Here is a 12,137-nt window from a genome sequence, read left to right as displayed (position 1 = left end):
GCTTTGTAAAACCTTTTTGATCTGTTGTTAATTTGATTGTAAGGATGACAGGAATGATTTCGAAATATTGCTAATTCAAGCAGGTTTGAAATTTTAACTGAGTACACGTAGTCTCACTATTTAATGAATAACCCTCGTATAGACGCAATATAATGATATTGAATAATAATCATAATCTAATATACATATACCTTTCTAAAAGTGAATTTATAACATGGTAAGATGTGATAGAATGGCAATGAGAAGTACGGCAACATTATGAACATTAAATGCTTTGATAATTGTTACCTATGTTTCATTTTAAAATCAATTAAAAGCAAATTACGCCTCTATTTTAGGTAGTTCCAAGTGCCTTTTTCATTCATGGGAGCTTCATCCTATTTGCAAATGGTGTCGAAATCTACCTAACGATCCCGATATATGTCGTTTATATTGTACATGTCCTTAGATGATGACACTGGGGTCTGACACTTGATAAAAAGGTGGTTAAACATGCGATTTTCCGGAGTGAATAAACATGCATGCAGGTACACAGACAACCTCAAAGAAGACGAAACACGCCATGTATTTTTTTCGATTCTAAAGACAGATCAGTAGCCAAAGATTACTTCTCCTGAAAAATGTACTCTCATTTGATTGACTTGTTAATGCAAATTATAGACTAATTATCAAATAAATATGATATATCACAAAGATTAAAATTCTCACATGTTGTATGATTTAAATAGTACATTGATCTACAATCGTTATCGCTGACATAAGTCAACATCACCTAGAGAAAGATTTACGTCAGCATCGAAATTATATGTAAAAAAAAGTTGCATGTCGGATACAATGGTACGAAAGCCCATTGAGCTCATTTTAATATATTTGTTTTCAGTCATTGTTCTTCATACGGGTTCTTGTCTAAAATGACAGTATCTATATTAAAATTTCACGTCTATTCGCGAAAGTTTTGCGTTTTATCACGAAAGTAACGCGTTAATTCGCGCGGTCCAACAAAAGACTCGGAGATGAAACTGTTCTGTTCTTGTATGTGTAGTTTGCCTACAACATAACGTATTTAACCTTATATGTAGTGCTTTTTTATCTTTTGACAACATTTTAGTCAGTTTTGGGGCAGAAACAAGACATTTAAAAAATGTTCCATCTTTATCACGAAATGGACGAGATGGTTGCAAATCCCCGTTAACTTAAATGTTCCTGCTAGTGTATTATAAACTTTTTAAATGCTTTGATTTTGCAAAGACAATCTGTTAATTTGTTAAGCCATCATGAAGATATATATTTTTCTGGATCAACTCTTTACCTAGTTTATAAGTTTGAAACCGTCTTTAAATTTTACTCATTTCAGACATTTTCTCGTAATAAATGCACGTGTAATGCATTACAATAATAAGTGCATGACATGAAGTCTACAATTTTGGGGTAAATGTTTGGAAGCCTTCGGTATAATGTCTCCAAAAATTTCCAAATAAGTTAATGAACAATTTACAATTGTGCAAAAATGTACAGCAGTTAATCAAAAATGATATTAGAAAACATTGTTTAAGTTATCAATATCCTTGGGGGCGGAGTCATCAAATGCCCGGTTAAAATGTGTCTTTCATCTAGATTATTTTTTTTAATATCTTAGAATAGAAGTTTGTATCAGTACTAAAACCTTATATAACTGTAAACTTAAAAAAGTTCTTTAAATGAAAGAAATAATTATCTTTGTAAAAATGCATGATCTTATAACGACTTAACACTGATATAAAATCTTTAAGAAATATGTTTCTAATGTGGATTCAGAACATTTAACATTATTTTGTTCGGTAATCTGGCTGCACTTGGAAAAATTAACGCTTACAGTAGCTGTACTTATAAATTAGGACATAAACTACAAAATGCTACACCAGAGTAACTGCTTACATCTTTGATATTTCAACACATGTGAGATGATATCCGTAAGCTATAATTGAATTTTAACTGATATGTAATTATTGTGAAATTGATTAAAAGCCTACTTTCGTTTTCAGATAAATAAACACAAAATGCAAAAACGAAAGTATGGTGGTTCCAAGTCAGGGGTTTTTCGCATCAAAATATATACTTGCAAGGATATAATATTGAATGATTACGTAAAGCACGAATATATTTACCCGTAACTTATTAAGATTATACTTATAACTTAAGATTTGACAAATGTTTAACAAATAAAATGAGTCAATTTGTTTTGTGAATGCGCGATTTTAGTTTTGATGGATAGCACGACCTCTGGTGAGAGAATGGGATAAAACTTTTCAGAACAGGGTAACAAAAAACACGGGTTGACTAATAAACGTAATGGTGAAAAGTGTACGGTAGGACGAGGTCATCATTCATCGCGAGTAGATACCTTGGATCGGACATCTCTGGTTAATACAATAAAAAATGATGAAAATAAAAAGGAATAATTTAAAGCGATTTTAGTTTTGATGGAAGAAAAACTTTTTAGAATGGGATGTCCCAAGAACGCAGGTTGACTAATTAACGTCATGGTGGAAAGTGAAGGGCGAGTTAATTAACCATCGGATAGTTACTTTAATCTGACAGCTTTGGTTTAAAATATGCACATAAATATACCTACACCATCGGGTTTTTTTAAATCCATACATTTTATACCACGACAGATTGGCAGTCATTCCTAGACATTAATTTGTAAACAATGAACAGATTGTGTTATGCATGAAACGTGAAAGTTCAATAAAGGGTATGAAAACATTTTAATCACAAATTCTTATTTTGGACAGTGATTATCATAAAAAATTAAATAACTAAACCTTAAGAACAAAATTTAGAGATACGACGCACTAAATACCTACCCACTGGTTTGAAATTAAAAAAAAAAAGTTTTTCAATCCTGCAACAAAAAGGCCATGTACATAAATATAACATCATTTTCAGTATAGATCCAACCCTGTCCACTCCTATAAACAGGTTGGGACCAATCTCCCAAATGGGATATCATAGCCCGTTCGGAATATAATAGCCTAAATGAGATAAAAATTTAAAGTGCAAAAAATAAACATTTTTGATTTTGAAATATTTTATATAAATCCGCATTAGAATAGATGAAATGTAACAACTTTTGGTAAGCAACTTATTCTATTACGGAGATTGATCCCTCAATATATCCAAAACTTCTTGGAGATTAATCTTACAACTATAGACATATAGAAAAACTTCTTAACCAACATTCGTTGCATTTGAAACATATTAATGCGGATTTACATTAAAAATTTCAAAATCAATTTTTTTTTTTAAATTTTTGCACTTTATAAATTTATATCCCATTTGGGCTATTATATTCCGAACGGGCTATTATATCCGAATTTGGGAGATTGGTCTCAACCTAAATATCCATCCATGCAGGTAGTGTTTTATTTCAATCTCAAAGAATAGGTTAAGAAAGCAATTAAGAAAAAAATTGGTCACAGTATGTACAACAACGAACACACAAAAATTCAACATATTTACATTGTATCGTATAAATGTATAAAGTGTTAATTCCCGCGCTTGTGTGGTAAATCATCTAGTTTTTTGCGAACTCTTCGAGTAGAGTGAGGTACGGTCAAATTGTTGGTTTATTTATTTTATATGAATGCATTTTATATTTCCTTATATGATTCATCTTTGTCATTTGTGATACTTTTAGTTTTTCTAAATTAATGAAGATAAATTGATAAACTTAGTGTATATTTGACCTACATCAGAATAATGGATCACATACATATCGCTCAATCGCTTTAATTATTTACATTTGCATCGTTCTTCAAATTTTTTCATGATAAATGAGGGGGGAATTGTTTTATTTCGTTGATGCTATGTTTCAGTTTAAATATTTTGTCATGTTTCTTATCATTTGTATATAAGATTCATATTGTGTCAAGAGGTATGAGAGCAACAATCAAAATTTAAAAAGACCGTGTACAAAATCAAATAACAAAAATAGAAAATGCAAACGTTTCACATGCATCCTTATCATCAGTTTAAAATGATAATGGATTAATTTTCTTCAGCTCGGGTGGGGTTACTGGGGCTTATATAAGGATCTGTTTGGGGCTTTTTTTATGCCTGTGGGGTTATTTTATTTTATTTTTAGGAAGTTAAGCAGCGATAGATAAGTTGGTTATTAGACATTATTTCTAGTCATTTGATTGGCCACTTCCGACCAAGATGGATCTGCTCGTGTTTTTGCGGAATGTATTTCTTCTTTGTTGGTTTTTAATACCAATGGTGGGAAGTTTTTCATTTTATGGAAACGGTCAGTAATCTACAACTATTTTGTTTTGGGTTTTTTTTTTATTGATCGGTAGATGAGATATGACGATAACAAACGGTCCACCATCTCTATTAATCTATAAAACCATCGATTTCAATAAAAAAAAAAATTGACCCGCTATGTTGAATTGTTAAATCTTTTTTATTGTTTTATAATAATATCAATAATTTCGATAAGAATATCAAAAGCTATACTTAAAATGCACATTATTTTTCAATTACATTGACAAATAATACGATTTATTATTGGTTTGAAAGTTACTCTATTTGTTTTCAAGTTGATAGTTGGACATCAAAATTGCAGCATGATTGCAATTGAACTTTGATTTAGAGTAACCATTTCAATCCCTTTATTGTCAGGCCATTTTCACGACTACCAGAATGTGCCAACATCCTTTGACAGAGGTATGACAAAATAGTGGGTATTTTTTTCTTTCCCACTTATATGTTTTATTTCCAAACATTTTTCTTTTGGACGCTGTATTATCATTTTTTTATACATGCGCGTATAAAGAAATACACCATTGCACATTCTCCTAAAGCATGCAACGAAGTTTGGCAGCCTTTTGTCCCTACTTGGTTTGACATGTTGTAAAAAACTATCAACTTTGCCTTGAGGTGGATCAACACATAAAATGTATGAATGGGTCTTTTAAATATTTCCCGTCGGATTTTTTTTTATGAAATATTAATAATCACTTATCATATTTTAAAATAAGAATACTGTTTTAGTAGCGAATACCATTATCATAGTTCTTTTCAACAGCCTCTGTGCTTCATATTTTCGAGTACGAATGTTTAAGTTCTGATAAAATTAAATGCTGCAATATAATTTTATTTGATATCACTTTTTTGTAGCAAAATAGAATATATATTGAAACATAAATATGCTTTTGTTGTTAAAAGATTGCAATAAAACTAAAATATTTTACATCTGAATTGTTAACGAAAAGCACTTATAAAAGACACGTAGAGCTCTCGTAATGTTGTTTTTTAATATCGCTTTTAAAACAAGCATTGAAAACACCCAAAAAGTATATCCAACTGTCGAAGTCATTTCAGACAAAACAAGATCATTTTAAAGATTCTCCATTATTTAATTGTAGGTTTATAGCATTTCTTATAAGTTTTTGGGGCGTAGAATTTTATAAGTGGTATATAAGGCCCTTAAATAACCAATTTTCTAAGAAAAAACTCAGATTTATAAGGATTGGACACACGATTAATTAATAAAAACATTCTTTTTCTTGAACATAACTAATGTTTGTCATAAAAAATTTAAATAAATGACAATAAAATTTTATAGAACTATTCCATATTAGTTTTCCTTGGGTGCTAAACGACAAAAAAAAATTGTTTTAATAATGTTAAGACGGGAAAGGAATCTCTGATAATGTTAAGTCGGAATGCCATAGCAAACGTTTATCCTACAAATCGTTTAACAAACACATTTGTACGGAAATTCATTGTTTAAAAAAGGATATCTGATCTAATTTATTTTCTATATCAGAAAAGAAAATTACAAAAAGCAGTAGGAAACAATTAACAGCATATATCTTCTTTTTTTAAAAGAAAACCATGTTTCAAATGATCATATTTCAGCAGCAAATACATTAATCATTTTAGTGTAGCATTCCATTTTGAAGCAAATAAGAAACTTCCCAAAAATGTTTATCCTACAAATAAATACATCCAAACGATCACAATAAGAAAGCAATATTTAACTAAGATACATTTTCTTTAAAACACTGATATAAAGAAAAAATTCTTTTATTCGCAAAGCCCCTTTTTATATCGGGGTTAATTCAAAGCCAAGTTTTTCAATGTCCACTTTGATAAAATTCTTTGTTTACAGGAAATGATTGGCAGCAACAACCATTTTCAGAGAGTTCGTCTCCATTCTCATCTGGTAAGTGTTATTCATTAAAAAAAAAATTAAAATTAGTCATTTAGCCAAACAAGAAAAAAACCCACAAAGACTGTGACCAAATTCATACCCGTTTCTTAAATGTTCAATAAGAATTGATCATCAGTCAGAAGTAGCTTTTTAACTTCTTTATACATTTATATGGTTCATTCAAACTGTAGCATCTGAGTATAAAGTCAACTTCTCATGTTCTAAAAATAGGGTGTTCTGATTGAAATGTGATTTACTTTTGATTTTAGAACGATATATTGTGGAGCAAGATTTTAGATAATAGCCATATTTGTGAATTTTGTTTATTTTTTGTGTAGTTAGGTATTGATTTCTCTTAACATTTTTATCACGAAATGAGAATATACATTCGTAAACAAATTGTATTTTGATATTTAAAACAAAAAGAATTTAATATCATATTTCCTGAATTTGAAATATATTTGTTCTACAAGGTATCTATTCTATTAGTTTGTGAAACATGACAATTAAACCAATTAAAAATAAGGTTATTTGACATCTTATAATTTCAAACTTGCTCTTTATTTTTAATTACTAGTATTGTCGGATTAATTAACAGATAATGTGTGGCAGAATAAACCGTTCTTGGACCAGCCCCGGCCCCTTGTTTCAGGTAAGATTTATATACAAGCAACAAAACATATATATGGCTGTGTTTTATTAATCAATTGAAAATATGGGTCGCTGGTTTTCAATAATGTTGATATACCTTAAAACATCATGTATAGCTTTGAAGTCCAACTTAGCTTCATACAACATTTTGGTTTTTTTTAGACGAAATCTCTAAAAGCGTGGTATAAATAACTTCAATGCCAATTTTTTTAGTAAATAAGTTAAAGTTATATCAGTCTTGCATAAAAACATAAACTTTTTTTGTAAACGGAATATTTAAAAGATAACTGGAGAAAGTTAAAATTAATTCAAAAAAAAGATACGGATTTTTGCCGAAACATTTAATTTGGGACGTGTTTCTTAACTGAATTTAAGGCACTTCCAAAAAAGCATGTATTTTAATGAATAGTTTGGGTTATATTAAACAGAAAATGATTGGCAGCAGAATCCATCTTCATTCGTTTCTTCCTCACACTTTTCAGGTAAGTCATACCTAAAAAGGAGTCTTACAACTTTAAGTTTTGTATTGATATGGCAGGTTAAATAAATATAAAGAAGTATAATAAAGAAGAAATTTCTTTTTAAAATACTCACCCGATTCCTAAAGGGTCAGTGCAAGAGAATTATAAAAATGTGGGTAAAAAAACAGGCAACCAATTCATAGTTTTAGCTCACCTGAGCTGAAAGCTAAAGTGAGCTTTTCTGATCCCAATTTGTCTGTCGTCCGTCTATCTGTCCGTAAACATTTTCAACATCTTCTCAAGAACTACTAAACTAATTTCAACAAAATTTGGCACAAATCGCCCTTGGGCAAAGGGAATTAATAGTTGTGAATATTAAGGACCACTTCCTTTTACAAGGGGAGATAATTAGAAATTATTGAAAACATTTGAGAAATTTTCAAAAATCTTCTTCTCAAGAACCATAAGGCCAGGAAAGGCGAAACGTGTGTGGAAGTATTCTCAGGTAGTGTAGATTTAAAGCTGTTAAAATCATGATCCCCGAGGTTAGGGTTGGGCCACAATTTTGGGGATCGAAGTTTTACATAGGAATATATAGAATGAATTTTTAAGATCTTCTTCTCAGAAACCAATCAGCCAGATGATTCTTTATAATTGTGTAGCCTTTGGCCCCTGAACAATTCTTCGGTCTCACGAGGGGTTCAGAGTTTGATGTAGGTTTTTATCCCATATATAACCAATTGTTAAGGATCCTTTATAGACCTGCAATATTCAACATGTGATATGACTTTAAAATCATACTGTTAGAAAAGGGAGTAATGATTTTAAACATAAGAATATCCAGAGGTAAAATGGATTTTATCTATACAGGATCTTTATGTATTATTGTACATTGTCCAGATAGTTTGTATCATGAATCCATTAAGCTGATTTTATCATACCTATTGTTTCTCGTGTGAGCGATGTGGCCGATGGACCTCTTGTTTGAATATGGACCACATGAACAGCAATACCTAATTCCGGGGAAATATTGAGTACTTAGGGTGTCCTTGTTTTTATATGTTTGTTGTGAATCTGAGCTTGGTCAATTATCATTCAGAATAATTTTCACGTTATTTTATTCTCCTAGCTTATTTTCTAAAGTAATGAGAATAACATAGAATATTTTTTTTATGAATTGATAGGTTGATTAAATTTTTGGAGTTTGTTTAATCAATACAAGAAATTACTAAATTTATTGTTTATTTGTATTCTGAAATATGCTAAAAGAAGATTTGGGTTAATTTTTCGACTGCATTTAATTTTCATGGTCAATTTAGAATTTTAAACCAATTTAAAGCAGACTAATTAACAGGTAACATGTGGCAGGATCAACCGTCTCGGGACCCGTCCCCTTACTTCCATACAGGTAAGGTTAATACATAAGCTATCATACATGCATGTTGACTAATTGAATGAATGAGGTCGTTTTAAATTGCACTAATTAACTGAAATTAAATTTGGGCGTAGCAGTGGTCTGCTTGAATTTTGAAAGATATGGGTCTGCATTTTAATGCGAAATTGTTATTAATGTCTTATCAATATCATAGAAGAAACACGAGTCAATTAAGAAAACTCTGGAAATTTCAATCTGGAATGACAACAACTTAGTTTGGAAATATAATTATAAACTGAAGAATTTTATATGTGAATTGCCTTAAATAGTCTCATTAAATGAACATCATACATTTACTTTATTTGCATGTTTATTTCATTAAAAATTTACATGTAGTGATGTTTCATACCTCTAGAATTTGTCTGCCCTCAATTACGAAATACGCCGTAAAGACTAGTCCTAATGCCAACCTTTTCCTGCCGTTTAGCAGTTTTGCACAAAACAGTGTTTTTTGAGAAAATATACATCTGTATATATTTTCATCAAAGATTAATCTATGCAAGACATTTTGCTTTACAGAATATTGACATACTCGAAGCACCACGTTATATAGTCTTTTAAAAAAAAGTATGAAAAATTTCAACTTATCTGTCTCATATAGATTTTATATATATTTATTCATATAAATTTTGGCGCAAATGATGTCATAGATACAGGTGCCAGTTTCTACAGCACAGAACGCACTTTCATTTTTGCCAAATGTGGCTTATTTTAACTCTATCATTATTGGTTTTGCTCTATGTCATTCAACAATAATCCTTCCAGGAAATGTGTGGCAGCAAGAATCCTTTCAGAGTCCATCTGTGATATCTAATCCAGGTTAGACAATAAAGAGCTGCAAAATAAACATGAGTTGTTGATCGCAGCATATGGTTTGAATTTTTCGAAATTTCTGCAAAGGAAGAGGGAGTGTTATGAATTTTTTCTCACCACTTTTTCCTCGGTTTTAATTTTCTTTTTCCTTTTATACCTATTGGTATATACATTTTATAATGGATAATTTATCTATATCACCTTTGATTCTATATCAGGAAGTAAGTGGCACCGATGGTCACCTGATCTACCAGCCTCCACCAGACAGCCAGGTAAGAATTATTCTATCATGCAGATACGTATATGTCGAATTAAAATCTTTATCAAATAAAGAAAATACCAGTAAAACACGCTTTTAACGAAGTGCCACGGACGGGTGATGTTACTTCGTTATAAGCGTAATTCGTTATATCCGTCAAGATTTAGTCGCCGGGTATAAAAACCACTTCGCTGCAACCGCCGATTCATTATAAGCTATAACCGTGATTGTGGGTTTTTTTTTTATTTATTCAAAGTTTATTTTACTATTATATATTATATATATTATATTATTTTACTATTATATTATCCCGTCTCTTTTATAGGTAGTTTCAGATGTCGTTTTTCTCCATCGATGTACGGTTATTATTGTGACCTCTGTGTACAAAGTTACGGTCATAAAGCATGCAGGATGGTTTGTCCATGTCATTAGATGCTGTCATTATGGCCTGCCATTTTATAAACACTGTTGATAAACGTGTGTTTTGCCAGAATAGATTAACAGGCACACAGAAAGCTTTATGTAAAATAAAAACGCGTGTGTTTTCTAAATAGAAGCTGCAGCTATAGTGATTGTCAAAATGTGTCAATAAATGACCGTAATTCTGCTTGTTGTTGCCATTTTTAAGGGGATTGGTAATCTATTAAGAGACATCGACAATTTGATGCTACACTCGTCAATTCAATAAAGTGTTAGTACGGTACTAATGTAAATTGTTGCTATTCAATAAAACGGAACTACTTTAAGCTCTTAGTCTACTTGATTTCTTTGTCAATATTTCTCATTTTTCCAATATACATGGATTGCTTTTCTGACAATGGAAACGAAGACATTATCAAAAGTAGAAAAAATGCCAACGAGAGCGAAAAATATATGTTATCCCCTTTCCAAAGGAGAAAATGTTAATTATCATCTGAATGAAGGTGATGAGCTGAATAATGGATGGCATATTTGTTTGGAATGCTGAAAATCACTCTCATAAAGTAAGAAATGGGAATCAAAACAAAGAAGAAATATTGATATTTTATGTACACTATTGTCTAACGCAGACCCGCCCCCTGGGAGCGAAATTGGACTTTATTGTACATACATGTAGTTAGACTAGAAATTTAAACCATTCTTTAGTGAGTTTATTGCTATCTTGTCATAAACGATACTGGGGGGGGGGGGGTCACTGTTATGCCTTGATGGTTCAGCACCAATTGCAAAAGAATTATTTTACAAGTTCGTTAATTGTTATTTATATTCGGTTAATCTTCTTCTTTAGAAAAATGTTTGCAAACTGAATCAGAAAAAACAATATCAAAAACACCCATGTCAAAAATAGTACTATGATAGCTCTTGTATAAGATAACTTCTTTGGGGTCAGAATTACTTTGACAGAACAAATTGCAGTCAGTATTTATTGATGTTGTTTCAATTAAAGTCTTTTCATTAGTTACTTTTTTGTTATCTTTTTATATAAATTGTCTTGATCATAGCATAAACGCTTTAACCTTTTTTGTGACACCTGTATCTTTTTCTAATCGTCAAATGTTTTGGATTCCTGTCCTTTATCTGAACCGTGTCGAAGTTTAACAAGAATAATTCGACATGGTTGTTTTCCGTTTCTAAAGACCGACCAGTAGCCAAGAATAATTCGACATGGTTGTTTTCCGTTTCTAAAGACCGACCAGTAGCCAAGGGTTCTGTGTCCTGAAATTTGTACACGCATTTGATTGACTTATTAATGGACAGTATGGACGATAAGCTATTACTTTTTCATGAATTATTAAAAATCAAAATCCAAGCAATACACATACCTCTGATATATGTACAATTGATCTGCAAAAGAACAACTTCCTATCTTGAGAAACTGTAGAAGGAGTTATCCGTACAATGAGGGTACCCTTTTGGCAGCCACCCGCCATTTTCACCATTTTAAAAACTGGATTTTTTTCGTTGGAAAACCCGGTAAAACGACTCCAAAAATAATCATTGAAAACACACGTTCCCCACCTCGATGTAGTAAAGAGTCGCCGGAAGTACGGAATTTGGTCTGGATTTTAGACAGTTTATATAATAACGTGTAAAACTTCTGAAAATCGCGCAAATGAAAAATTATGCCATTAAGCATTATATTAGGATACTCAAACGAATAAATTACTAGAAACTGTGATATAGCACTGGTATTTGTTAAAGATTTTCAATTTCAAGCAATGGTCAGATTAAACAAAACCAGTATCTGGTTTCAACCTTAGCCGATTTCGACTTTGAAACAATTAGAAATACATCAATATTGAAACCATTAAATTTTAAAGAGTTATGTTATAAGAT

The 12,137-nt window shown here is 31.0% G+C and overlaps 1 protein-coding gene across 1 annotated transcript; it reads left to right on the top strand.

Moving 5' to 3' along the window:
* The first annotated feature begins 4,165 nt into the window (after positions 1-4,165).
* Positions 4,166-10,427, top strand: LOC105321454 (uncharacterized). Its single transcript, XM_066077611.1, has 8 exons — positions 4,166-4,288; positions 4,666-4,710; positions 6,161-6,214; positions 6,801-6,854; positions 7,282-7,335; positions 8,669-8,722; positions 9,781-9,834; positions 10,147-10,427. Exons 1-8 carry the CDS (start codon positions 4,280-4,282, stop codon positions 10,291-10,293), a joined length of 471 nt encoding a protein of 156 aa, XP_065933683.1. The 5' UTR covers positions 4,166-4,279; the 3' UTR covers positions 10,294-10,427.
* The last annotated feature ends 1,710 nt before the right edge of the window (positions 10,428-12,137 follow it).

Source organism: Magallana gigas, chromosome 2 (assembly GCF_963853765.1).
Source record: "Magallana gigas chromosome 2, xbMagGiga1.1, whole genome shotgun sequence".
In the NCBI taxonomy this organism is placed as follows: Eukaryota; Metazoa; Mollusca; class Bivalvia; order Ostreida; family Ostreidae; genus Magallana; species Magallana gigas.
This window is presented reverse-complemented; position numbering and strand designations above follow the sequence as displayed.